This window comes from Aquila chrysaetos, chromosome 11 (assembly GCF_900496995.4).
Source record: "Aquila chrysaetos chrysaetos chromosome 11, bAquChr1.4, whole genome shotgun sequence".
NCBI lineage: Eukaryota > Metazoa > Chordata > Aves > Accipitriformes > Accipitridae > Aquila > Aquila chrysaetos.
In genome coordinates this window covers 3,729,085-3,742,211 of record NC_044014.1, presented here as the reverse complement: position 1 = coordinate 3,742,211, position 13,127 = coordinate 3,729,085, and the positions used below count along the sequence as shown (strand labels likewise).

At 39.5% G+C, this 13,127-nt stretch overlaps 1 protein-coding gene across 1 annotated transcript in view; it reads right to left on the bottom strand.

Moving 5' to 3' along the window:
• The window catches only part of ADAM12 (ADAM metallopeptidase domain 12), a 185,998-nt gene that overhangs the window by 53,330 nt on the left and 119,541 nt on the right, over positions 1 to 13,127 (bottom strand). The window contains 4 exon segments of the mRNA XM_030030998.2: positions 4,811 to 4,895; positions 6,101 to 6,270; positions 8,017 to 8,088; positions 8,998 to 9,063. Of these exon segments, the coding sequence (XP_029886858.1) occupies positions 4,811 to 4,895; positions 6,101 to 6,270; positions 8,017 to 8,088; positions 8,998 to 9,063 (393 nt within the window).

Genomic DNA, 13,127 nt, shown 5'->3' with positions numbered 1-13,127 from the left:
CGAGAAGATCCTTCATGTCAGGAGGTAAATTACAAATGCAGCAAGAGACTTCACTTGGTCTATTTAATATTCTTCAGACTGTTTCTTTAATACCAAGAAGTCCAAGACTTCACAAGCTTTGTAGGAAAAAACAAGTACCTTTAAAAACCTCTTTTTTAAAATGAAATGACAAAGCAAGAGAAATCTTTGATGGCGTCTTATTAACACCTATGAATATTCTACATTTTGCAAGTGTCAAATTGAAATATTAACATTAATCCTCATTGAAATGCTGATTTTTGGGACACTTATTTCCGAGAAATTCACTGCATGATCTGATTACAGGCTGCTGATCAGACTGATGTTTTGGCTTAACCACAAGTAAGAGACCTTTCCACATTGATCATTTTCCTTGAGGGAAAAGAAAATCCACTGTACTCATATGAAAGCTTTCCCTAAAGGCAGAAACATGTAATATAAATGCATGATCCACTATTTATCAGTCAGTAAATGGAATTACTATGTACACCTGCCTGCTCTAAAAGCGTATATGAATATATTCAGTTTAAATAACTCTTTTAGTATCATCTAAGCCAACCTTCAGACTAAAAAGAAGGGAAAGGTAAAACTGTCTAAAACATTAGCTATATATTAACGACGCCCTTAATGTGTGACTTGGGGTAGATTTAAGAGTTTCTTCTTTCATCTCTCTGTGCTAATATCTTTAGTAAATCATTTCTCAAACAGAAAACAAAATAAAAAAGAGAATACAGCCATTCTGAAAACAAGAAACTACTCCTTTACATTCCGAATAAACTCAAAAGAATTTTATCATTTAACAAAGGGTTTCTTTTTAGTTTTTTCTGAATTTTAAAATTTTAACATAAAAATCATGTGACTAATGTAACAGCCAGTTTGTGTGCAGTTATATTCTAAGATGTCTGTTTGCTGAAAGAAGCTGTACAACCTGTCCTAGTAAAAGAAACAATGGAGTAAACCTACGTAGCAAAATAATCTGTAATAATCAAGAAAATACATACTCCTGCACAATGCTTACATAAGGAGGTATCTAGATACTAGTCACATACAGATTGATTTATCTTTATACTTATAGTAATTTATGAAACATTTAGAGAATTCAATGTAATCAAACCTGATGTCATAAAAAGAGCACAACTTCTCACTCAACTGGAAAACAAACCAGGACCGAAGATCAAGAAAACAATGAAATAATTCCATATAATTTACCAGAGACACATTGGAGTGATGCCTTGAAATGTGGGCTATGTGGTCAAGACAGAAACTCCTCCAAGCTTTGAGCTACCTAGACAGACGACAGAGCTCAGTTTTTCTTTATTTTGCCCATATCTCTTCTACTTACTGAACAGAGATTATACTCATCTGAAGACCTCTAAAACTGGCAATTAAAAATAAAAACAAGAATTCACACAGTCTGCTCCAGAACTAGAGCAATAAATGATCTGAAATGTAATTTGGGTCTTGAATAGGCAAACAATTATTACAGCCCATGCAGTTCTCATTACTTGCTCAGATCCACTTGGAATGTAATTTTATCAGTTTCTAGAGAGGGTTTTTAAAACAAGGAATGTGATTTCTCAGCAAAAGAGGTTATTTGAAGACAGCATAAATGAAGATTATCAAAACAAACACTGACATGTCCCATTGATACTGAGACCATTTAAGTATCACAAGGACTAAAGAAATGAATAGCAATGTGACTTTGATTTATTCCATCAGGGTCTTTTAACAGAGTTAACTTGAGCAGTAAAAGTCATTACCAAACAGTTTCACAACCACTGAATAAGCAACCATTAAGACATTATAAGCGGTTGCACAAAACATGCAGCTGCTTTCAGCTGGACGCTGCCTCATTCCACTGAGACCCAGATCAAATCGTAATAATAAAATACTGTCACCTACAACTGGAACAGGCAAATGCCCCAATCCTGGTGCTTCCATGCAGATTCACTCTGTTGTAAGAATAAGTTTCCTAAAACACCCTTCTATTTCATTTAAGCAATTCACTGAAATGTGAGTGCCTCAGTTCCACACTTGTCATTTAGCCTAACTTCCCACTAAAGTCAATAGAAATTTGGCATGAGTGAGAATACTACATTACATTACAGCAACGCAGCAATATTTTACTTTTAAACCCATTAATTTAGTGGGCACTCTTGAAACAGAATGAAGACTGAATCATCTGTCAAAGACTTGCTTTAATGTCAAATTCTGTTTGGTCTTTCTACAACACAACAGAACCATCACAGTAAAATAAAATGATAATGCTTTTAATACACCAAAAGCTTCTCATGCTCAGATGCCTGCTCTCCCCACTTCGAATTTCTCTTAAAATTAGTGGAAGACAGGGTGTCACCTACCACTGAGAGAATTCAGCCCTATGTAAAAGTAGAGAGGGGCAGGCTCTCAGGGAGGCGTGACAGAGGAATTTAGATCATATAGTAGAGCTGAGTAACTACAAAAACAGTCAGGAAAATCAGATCATACAAGGATGACTCCAGTTTTTGTATTCAAATGTTATTTCTCATGCGATCTCACCATCGTCTCTTCTTTCAGATCGGTTTTGAGACTGGGAGCTTTTTGGTATTGAGTGTTTGGGGTGGGATGGGTAAGAGGTTGGCTGAATTATGAGGATGGCCAAATGTTCAGTTGCCCAGTGTTGAGATGGTTGAGCGCTACAGCTTCCCCGATTAACAGTTATTCATTCTTTCATTTCTGTATCTTCCAAATTTAGAGCTTTCTTCTGTAGGTACTGGTATGTGTAAAATTTTTTTGTATACACCTGAATTAGCCTTTGTTAAGTAGGGGGGAAGGTTGGGCATCTGCCCATTTGGGTTTTGAAGGTCAGTGTTTGCTTGTTTGGGATTTGGCTCCTTTTTGAGGATTTGCTTAAAGAACTGGCAAACTTTTCTAGTTATTCTGCGCAAGCTTCGAGTTAATTTGCACCTCAAAAGTTTCAATTCACCGCGGTGGGAGTCTCTGGGAAACATCGCGCTCCCCTGCACGACTGAAGCTGCAGCCTGGCCCATGATTCATACACAGACACTGGGTTTCTCCTGGACATATAAATCAGTCTCTCCTCTGTCAGAGCCCTGAGAGTACTTTAAAGAAATGCTGATTCTTGTTTTCTTGTTACTGGAATGAACTATTTTTTTTGTTTCTGTTTAAAATGACAGTTTCCAGAGTGAATAGGACTGACTTTGCAGTAAAACACACTGTAGCACATTTTAAAGCTTATGCTAAAAATTTAAAGGACAAAAAAGTCATCATTAAGGGCATCTCTGACTGCAGATAAAGCCAAAGCAGCGTCTGCTGGCCTGAGGGTGAAATGGATACGATGGGGCTGACTGCCTCATATATGCTTTTGCCAAGATTTGGAAGTGCACTGGGAGACTCCTACAGCCTTTTTGTCCTCTTTTCCTCCTTTTCCTTCTGTACCTATCCCCCAGGTATCCAGTGAAAAGCTGTAACAAACACCAATTAGAGACTCAGCTTCTAAAGCTACCAAGAGACTGAAGCTTTTGTCTTTTCTACAATTTTGACGTGACTTTCTCCAAATTATGTGATTTGATTGTTCTTTCCCATTCTTTCCTATACCTCAGCTTCCCTGCTCACCTCGTAAATCCTCCCGGTCTGAACCATCTGTACATCATCTTCCATGAATGCACACACCACCCCAGCTTGGCTTCTTGCCCACTTGTCCAAGAGACCACAAAGGAGCCCTGCATTGCGGACCGACCTCAGCTTGCACGCCAGTCAAGACGGAAAGCGATGCAGGAGCTTCAAGGGGCTTTGAAGAACTGGGAGCTTTGAGACCATGCAAATTCTGAATGTTGTGTGTTCCTGAGCTCCCACCTCATTTATGTAGGGATCTACAGCTCAGGTGTCCAGCAGAGCTGGAGAGAACTACCGCATCACCTAAGGTGCTGGAAGTCTGGACAAAGCTGTAGGAAACACAAAGGTTTTTCAGCACGTGTGGGCTGAACTCAGAGAATATCTAAGAGGTTTTTAGGGCTCCTTGGTTTTCTGCTCTGGGCTTGAGCTCTGAGGTCACCAGCTGAGGCTGCAAGTGGCCTGCAAGCTCGGGGAGTCCACATCTAAATTTATATAAAGTACTTCTACTGCAAAGCTTAGTTAACACAAAACTTCTCCCCCTGCTTTTGCACAGAACAGTTAAAAATAAAAAAAAAAAAAAAATCTGAAAGAAAATATTCCAGAACTAGTTCCAGAAATTGGCTAAGATGTTTACTTGTATGTTCATCGTGTCTAGCATCTAACAACAGCATTACCAGTAATATATTTTTGAGAGAGGCTCAGGTAGAATAAATGTTGCCATTGTTTGTTCTCGTTGTCTGGCAATGTAATAAAAGCACTGCGCTGCAAAAATGGAAAATAAGGCCTTACACGGGAAACTCTGTAAATACAGAATAAAATCAATATAATAAAAGATTCAGGATAGACTGTTGTTGCCTGTAACACTAGTATACCTAAGTGCATAGTAAATACATCCTCTGGTTCTCATCCTTCACAGCACCTCAGCACCTGATTTAATGATAATTAGGAGTAGAGGATTCTTGCAAAGAAGTCATGCTATATTTTAATGAAATATTTTGATTTTTTTCACTATGGAAACTATCATTTACAAGCAATGTGCATGTAGGTATAGATAATATTGGGACTGAAAATGGGACAAATGGGGCTGATGTTCTGGTACAGAATACAGTACTACAATACTTGAGATTGTGTCGCACCCGTTGGGCCAGTTTCAAGTCCCGTGCTTTTAACCACTTACCATGACGACCCCTCCAGACTGCTCTGCAGTGCACATGCTCATTATGGGCGCCATGCCAATGGTAGTCCCTTGGAAGTACACCCCGCTGCAGGAGGGCGGGAAAGGAGAAGAGGAATCACAGAGTCACCATTCAGTGCCAAGATACCGCCCTATTATTTTCACTCTTGTATTTCTGCCAATCTCAAACAAAGATCCCATTTCAAATGTGTCAGCTCCAGACATTTGCAGGTTTGAAACGATGAAAAGCACAGATTAGTCATGCCGACTTGCTGAACCACAATGAGAGCATCCCTGCTATGAGAAGGATCCATTTGATCACCGTCCTTTGGGTTTACTGCTGCAACAGGACCCCTCTTTCCTTTCTTTTTTCCCTGACTGAAGTTGGGAATAGAAGTACAAATATAAAAATAATGTCTCTAGCTCAAAGAAGGGTTATTTTAAAGCAGTGGGAAGTTTATATGCTACTTGTTATAATATACAGCCTGGAATGTAATCATTCCAAGCAAAGTATTATGCATAGAGACTACTCAGATATCTCATGAGGAACAGTTTGGAAGGGCTCACTCTATTCTTACACACCTAATATACGAATATCGATGTAACGAGTAAAGAGCTCCTTTTAATTACTAAGATGTCAGGTATTTTTATCTTTATAGTATAAAGAATACTTCATTGATCAAAATGATACCTGATTCAAGAAAGAGGTGCTTCTCTTACTCACTTTTTTTTTTTTTAAGAGTGCTTTTACTTTGAGCATATTTACTCAATTATTTTAATCCAGGAAATAGCAGCAGGGTAAAAGATGTGCATGATTTAATTTCTAAGTCACAAATGCAAATGAATTGTCCACTTCAGGCTGCATTTTAAAGTTTACTGAGGTCTTTCTACTAACAAACAGGCTTCACATAGTGCTCCCTCAGCTCTACATTTGGGGTGAGGGCAGGACTGCCTTTTTCGGTAACAATTTAGACTGAGACCAGCTTAAACCACTTGTAAATTCATACCCTAAGTATTTAGCAGCTTATTACGCATCTACACTTCTACATGAGTTGTATTCAGGAAAAGCCTACAAGTAATAGAGCTATTGCAGAGCTGAGGAAGGAAATTAATCTGAAGCATCTGCTGAAAGGCTCTGCAAAAGGCTTTTATGTTTGATGTTTGCAGAGGGGAAAGACAAACCCTCAGGAGCACAGATGTTCCTCCCAACAGCTTAGCAACTGGGGAAGAATTCAGTACAGCTATTCTCAAATCACTGAAATCCCGGTGATATTAAATAGAGTGTGAATCTACCTTATCAGCTGTGCATTGTCATGGGCTTTACGAGGTAGCAGTTTTAGCTTTCTCCAGTCCAGAAACTCATGGAGGCTGGTGAAAGGGTCTTGAGAAATAGAGCACTTATCCATGTCATTCCATACTTCCACTCCAACCAGGGCTACTCGAATATTTAGTGGCCTATAGAACTAATGAGAAAAGAAAAATAGAAACACGTCTCTAAACCCCATTTTAGACCACATTGGATTAGAATATTTCAACGGAAGCATAATGTGCATATGAACCTTTCTTGCAGAGGCTCAAATGGTCTCTTCTCCAGAGCACATGTGAACACCTGACAGGACTGACTCAGCCAAAATATTTCCGTGACTTACAGAAAACAGTTCTGACCTGACTAAATACTCATAAGGCATTCAAAGACATTCAGAGATATGCTACTTCTCTATGTTCCACCCAAGTTTGGTGTCTTCCTTCAAGATGAAACGCTGCTACTACCTTCACAGGTCCTTCACTTCTTCTGAACAAACTTGTTGCTACGGCAGATGACTCCCTCCACAGCTGCCCTCCGTCACTAGCACCAATGCAATTCAAGAGGTAGAGGCAGCTGTGCTGTACTACGCTTGTGATTCAAAATAGGAGCTGAAAATGCAGCCAGAGTCGTCAAGTCTTGCTCACGGCAGATAAAAACAAGTGATTCTAGCACTGTGGGCTACAGACACTATTATGCTACTGGTAAATGCCACAGTTGCTGCAAGAGGGGAGACGAAGCAGCATTAGCAATGGAGCGGAGATAACAATTCTAATGTGAGACTAACGTGAAGAAGGATTCAAGAATCAATCAAGTTCGGATTTGGCTGACAATCTGAGAAAAGCATATACTAAATCTTTGTCTTGTTTATATGCATTACAGTCATTTGGATAACATTGGCATTTGCTGAGCATAAATTAAGCGTGAAACATAAATATATTATAACATGCAAAATTAATTTTGAGCAGGTAACATATAAACACCTGTCCTCCAGTAATAAGTCAGCAAGACAATTATGGAAGAGGTGGAGGTGTCTTCAGCAGCTTGTTTTTAATCAAGAATGCTTCTCCTTGAGTTATTGCCCTTGAAGTATCACTTGATAAGTTCTCAGCTAAATTAAGACTCCCTCAGTTATAATTTCACTACTGGACTCCTAATTTTTCCTGGCCATACTGCACAACAAAAATAAATTTTTTTTTTTTCAAAAGACACTGTAGAGGATGCTTAGCGTTTATTGTTTATTGTCAAGAAATTACTTAAAATACAAAAAAAATCCAGAGTGTGTCTCTTTCCTATTGGTCTCACTCAGCCATCAACTTCTGCTTCCTTAAGCACTGCGTATTTTTAATTCTGCTATATTCCTTGGGGTATATATCTTATTGACAGTGACTTCGCAGGCCCTTTGTTGGCCTTACAATTGGGCCATCCCCTGCTGCTGCAAAGGACTGTGTTCTCCAAATTCCTCCTCAAAATTCCTCCTCCTTTTCCTATGGGCTGTTCCATATGTGATTATCCCCACCCTCTTCCCAGGTTAATAAAATCCTAGGGCTAAATTGTACTTCTTCTTAGGAATAGTGTTTCCAGAGATATATGCATTCCATATATAGCAGAGCAGAGCTCACAGCTCAGTATGTTGAAGGGCATATGAAAACTTTAAGTCTACTTTGTGGAGGTTTACTGGTTGGAGAGGAGCATTGCTCTGAAATACTGGAGTATTAGGAAAGCAGCAGGGTTAGCTCCTTGGAAGGGTGGGTGGATAAGGAGATGTGGCAAAGGTTGTGAAAGCTGCGGATCTCAGCATTGCGGCTTTCTTAATTTACTACTAGAAGAAACACAGATTTCACAGCAGCATCCTTCAGAAAGTGTAATAAGTTTGGAAAAAGTGAAATAATGCTCGTGTTCTTACCTTATCAACATAGTTTGCAATCTCTATCAGCCTCTGCTTAATTTTTTCCACATCCTTGCCTTGCCTCTGAAACTTGGAATGTAAAGGATCAATGCACTAGCAGCACAAATATCATAGAGTTTCCCCCCAACAGCCACCTTACTCTGCCAGCATGGTTGGTGACCTTTGGGAATTACACAGTGCAACCAAAGGCCACTGCCAGACTCCTGTTGGCTTCATGGGACCACGGTCTGCCTCAGAATAACCACAGGCTATGGGATAGGATTTTGGTTCTCACGAAAAGATTTTAAAATCCCTAAGTCTTACATCAGGACCTTTCAGGGACTGCTGTTTTGTGGAAAAGAAAAGGTTCTTCTGTTAGCTGTTTCGGCTCTTGCAGCAGAGTGATTGTAATTCCCTAACTAGCAGTGTTCAAGGAGACAAAAAAAATGTAAGCGGCAAAATAACTCAAACCAAGATTTAGATCTTTGGCTGCCATTCAACACTCTGGAACATTTCTACAGCCAGTCCTGGTTATTCGCTTTGAAGCTCTCTTTGCAAACCGTCAGGAAGGCAGTCGTGCTTCATGCAATGTGATGGTAAAGGACTGCTTCAAAAGCAAGTGCAGGATCCTACCGTGTCTTCCAAACAGTGACAGTCCCGCTGAGGGCAGAGTCAATAGCAATGAAGACTTAACCTGCTCAAGGAGATCTTGAGCAGTGAATTCGTATTTGCCTCTTCTTCAATTATTGCTAGATATCCCAGTTATTTAAGAGTCAAATTCCTTATGAAGTATTCCAAGAAATTTTACAGTTGACTACCAGTGTTCTTCTATCTTAATAGTGCCTTCCATTGCTTAGGCCTAATTAGGGAAGAAGCTTTACTTTTGAAAACCATCATATTACTGTCTGAAGCACATTACTTGCAATACCACCGTCGCTGAACAGAGCTACCCGTTCCCTACCCATGCTTCCCATAACGTTTTAGTTTTAAGTTTCTTACCTCACGATTATCTGCCACAATAACAAGCTCCACATACTTCGTTGTCTTCAGAGTCTCCCTCTTGTACTGCCAAAAAAGATGAAAATAGTATTTTGTTTTTGCAATAAGTGACCCTTGGAATCAGCTATGCCTCAGTCCAACAAAGTGCTTGCAAGAGGAGATACACAACATCTCAGACTTCCAAAGATTTCACTACACACAAGTTTTTATTGTATTCCTTCTCCTCATGGAAGTTTTCCTTTTATCTACTACAACAGAAATAGTCTACATGGTACTTACAAACCCCCCCCCCTGGATTTAATCACAGCAAGCAGGAAAGTGGTGCAAAGTCTCTCTCAACCTTTCAGCTTTCTGCAGTTGAAATGTTTGAGTTATCTTTCCTCACAGGAGAGTATCATCTCTAGCAGAAAGACCTTTGCTATTTCCAAGGCACATTTAAAGAAATGATGAGATGACTTTTAGCAAAGATTTCACACAATAGACAAACTGGCTACTAAGAAAAATGAGAGATAAAGGGATATTGAGTGAAGCAGAGAAGAGATCAAGTGGTCAACTGATAAATTATGTAGGAAGAAAAACCCAAGAACAAAAACTGCAGAAAAAAACGGAATGAACTGTCAGTGTCTGGGGAAGAAAACTAAGACTCTAAAAACAGAAGGCACACACTTCATTTTCTATCTGTATATTCATATAAAACAGCTGGTCATGCTACTTGCAGCTCTAAATGCAGGTCTAAAAGAATCATAATGCTTAGCTGCAAAAAGATCACTGAAGAAAATGAAGTTATTTTGTAATAGTACTAATCATAGCACAGCTCCTCTGCTACCCTGAATTTAAGTGACCTATAATGCCTGTAAAAGTTCTGTGATTTACAGCAGCTGAGCATCTATTCTGTCATTCCTCCCTTGTTTCTGGAATAAGACAGGGAAAAGAGGGCACAGCGGTATATCTGATCTTCATGCCAGAACTTAAGGAGCTTAAGCATGTGTATGACCTACTAACGACCATGATGTCTTGAACTATCCCAATGCTCTATAACCTAAAACATGACTAAAGCTTTCCAAAGTAAACAGCTCCAAGGCAAACTGTGTGATCTCCTAAGCTAAATCAGTGCTGGACATCACCTTCCAGCCAAATTTCACAAAGTTTTCTTCACGTTACCAAAGTGTTCCTCTCTGTTATCTGCAGATTAATGATTTTGAATGTTTTGCAAGCAGCACTGTGTTTAGAGGAAAGTGACAGATGTAACCTTTAGTAACTCTGACTTTCAAACTCATATTTAATAGTGTTACACAGCCTTCAAACCACAATAACTGGAAAATAGTTAAGTTCCATTTGGACAGCATTTATGAACCGAGAAAGCAATATAAGCTGTCTTTATTAAATAAACATCAATGATACAAACACTTCACAGGTGTACACTTATTAGGGGGTCTCACAAATGAGCTCAGGTAGATATTCTTACAACTTCTCCTGGTATTGGGGTTCTCTGTCACCTTCTTGTGCTCTGCTGGAGGCAACCGTCACCGGCATGGGGTCACGGTGTGTGCACAGACTTGGCGCACGTGCCCATGCCTCGTCTGCCACACAGGTCATCGGCAGAGCCCGGTGATATGCTGGCTGGGAACCAGGACGCCAAGGAGACAGCATCTCCCCTCCTGCTGCTCCTGGAACAGCAGCAGATGCAATGTCAAAGGGCCTGCCATGTCTTGGTAGACTTCAGCGGAACCTATAGTGCTCTGGCAGAGCTCGATTTACCTCCCTGCAAAATATTCCAGACATGAGTGAGATGCCACATAAGGCAAATGACCGTGTGGGTGGAGTTTGTGATGGATTTGATCTCTCGGACACTAAAAGTCTTACATAAACCTGAAATTTATTATGCAGTCCTGACCAGAGATGTAACCCCAAGGTGCCTCAAGTCTTCTTCCAAATGAAGGGTAAAAGATGAGACATGAAAATCCAGGTACAAAGATATAAGAAGAGCTCTGTTACATCAGTGAGTTTAAACCATTTACTTTTTACCAAGAGTAAAACTGTTTGGGCTGGAGAGAGTTAGCCTGAGAGAAATTGGCTAGCAGGCTATAATCATGTAAGCCTCTGGTGACTAACTTGCATAACAAATCCATTCCTGTGATTTGCCCAAAGGCTATGTGCATTCCTTGGATACAATATCTATTTATAAAATATACCTAATTATGACTTCTTTCAGCTTGCCTTCTGCAACCAACTACATCAATGCACAATCCATTGACTGAGTTAATCCTTCAGAATTAAAATGAAGAGTCAATAATACAGCTGTGATACATATACACAATGGGAGACGATATGCTTTGCTCCGCTGACCGTTGTCTTTCTCCCCTGCTCCTGCCACACCTGATCCTATCACAAAACTGCTGTCCCATCCTGCTGTAGCCCTTCCTCATGCTTCCCTGCCTGGGAATTGGCATGGCTTGGATTCACACTGCAATGTTGCAGCCTCTCTCTTTCTCCGTGATCCACTTGCCCGGAACAGCTCACCTGCCTGATCCGTGGTCCACCAGCACCACCAAAATGGCTTTTTTGTGTGGCTACTGAGAAAAAGCCATACTGTAGGGCTGTCTTATGCATCAGGCTTGCTTTCTGTAGGATCCTGTCTCAACGGAGCTCAACTGAAAAACACACTCCCTGCTGCAATTTGAGGGTCCACTGAGTTATGAAATGACCCAGTATTTATAGAGACCCAGCTCCAATGGGGCAAAACATGTCTGCACACATCTGTTACATTATCTGACTTGCTCTATTAAGTCTCATGTTTGGATCTGGGAAGCTGAGTCTACTGTTTGTCCCATCATTTATCTGTATTTAAATCTAACCCGAAGGCTAGTCTAACTTTGTGATATATTGATCTCACATCTCAGCTCTGCTCAGTAAGAATTTAGTGTAGGTAGTTGAGTGAAGGGTCAGGGGAAAAAAAACAAACAAAAAACTCTCCCAAACCTGTCAAGAAACCAAAAATTTTCATCATGCCCTGAACCTGAGATTTCTGCTTGCTTCTGTCACCCAGTGTAATTTGGAGCAGCCTTATGTCTCCACACTTTGCAGGTCATCTTTATTCAGTATGTCCTGACAGCCTACTTGGCTGATGACAAGATTGAAATGTGAAAACTCACTCCACACATTACATTTGACAACTTTCAAAATTCATACATTAGAAGCGTATCCAACATACTCATTATATATATTGTACCTATCCATATGATGTGGCTGTTGACAGGTTTTATAATTATGTCCACTGAACCACAGCAAAAATATTTTTCTGATATTTAAGGTGTATTCTGGCTCGTAGTTGAAGCCATCAACAAAATGTGAGAACCATGAGAGTAATAGTAAAATTGCTTTGATTGTATCAGCTAGTTGCATGCACACGTTTTATTTCAGTTTCCTAGTGTTACCTTGATTACTTCAGTGAAATTCAGTCAAAAGTCAGAAAGACTTTGGGGGGAACCTTAATAAAGCTGTGAAAAGTACTTTTCCAATGCTTTCAACCTACACATATTTTTAGAAATATGCTTAGCCCATAAAATGCTATATGCAAAAGCTAATGCATTAGATGTAATATTTATTATTCCTAAAATGTAAAATAACTAAGTTCTGCTACATAAATAACATCTAGGGATGCCATTTAGGTTGCTTTCCTTAACAATTAACTTGATGCAAAGGCTTAGTAGTATATGCAAGTATAAATCCCAATATGTGACATTTAATAAATGCTGGGGGCAGATTTGTATCATTGTATAATTTCCAAACACCTAAACCAGTCTTTTCTACAATCCTCATCCAATATGCAGATGAACTTATTACAGTATTTCCTCTTCCTGATTTTTAGCTCATTTAATTTTCTACAGTTTCCATTAGCTAGATGCATTTCACATTAAGTGCATTTCTTCCTACATAAAACCAACTATGATAATAACATCTGTAAAATAATATGGTGAGAATTTGTTTTGTCTGCATAAGATACTTTCTTACTAGAATGTAAAGGTTCAAAACCCAATATTAGCAAAGCATCACAGTTATCATGCTCTCTTCCATTTTGGGTGGGCAAGAACTTTACCGAACATTGCTCAGTGTTTTTATGGGGTCTTAAA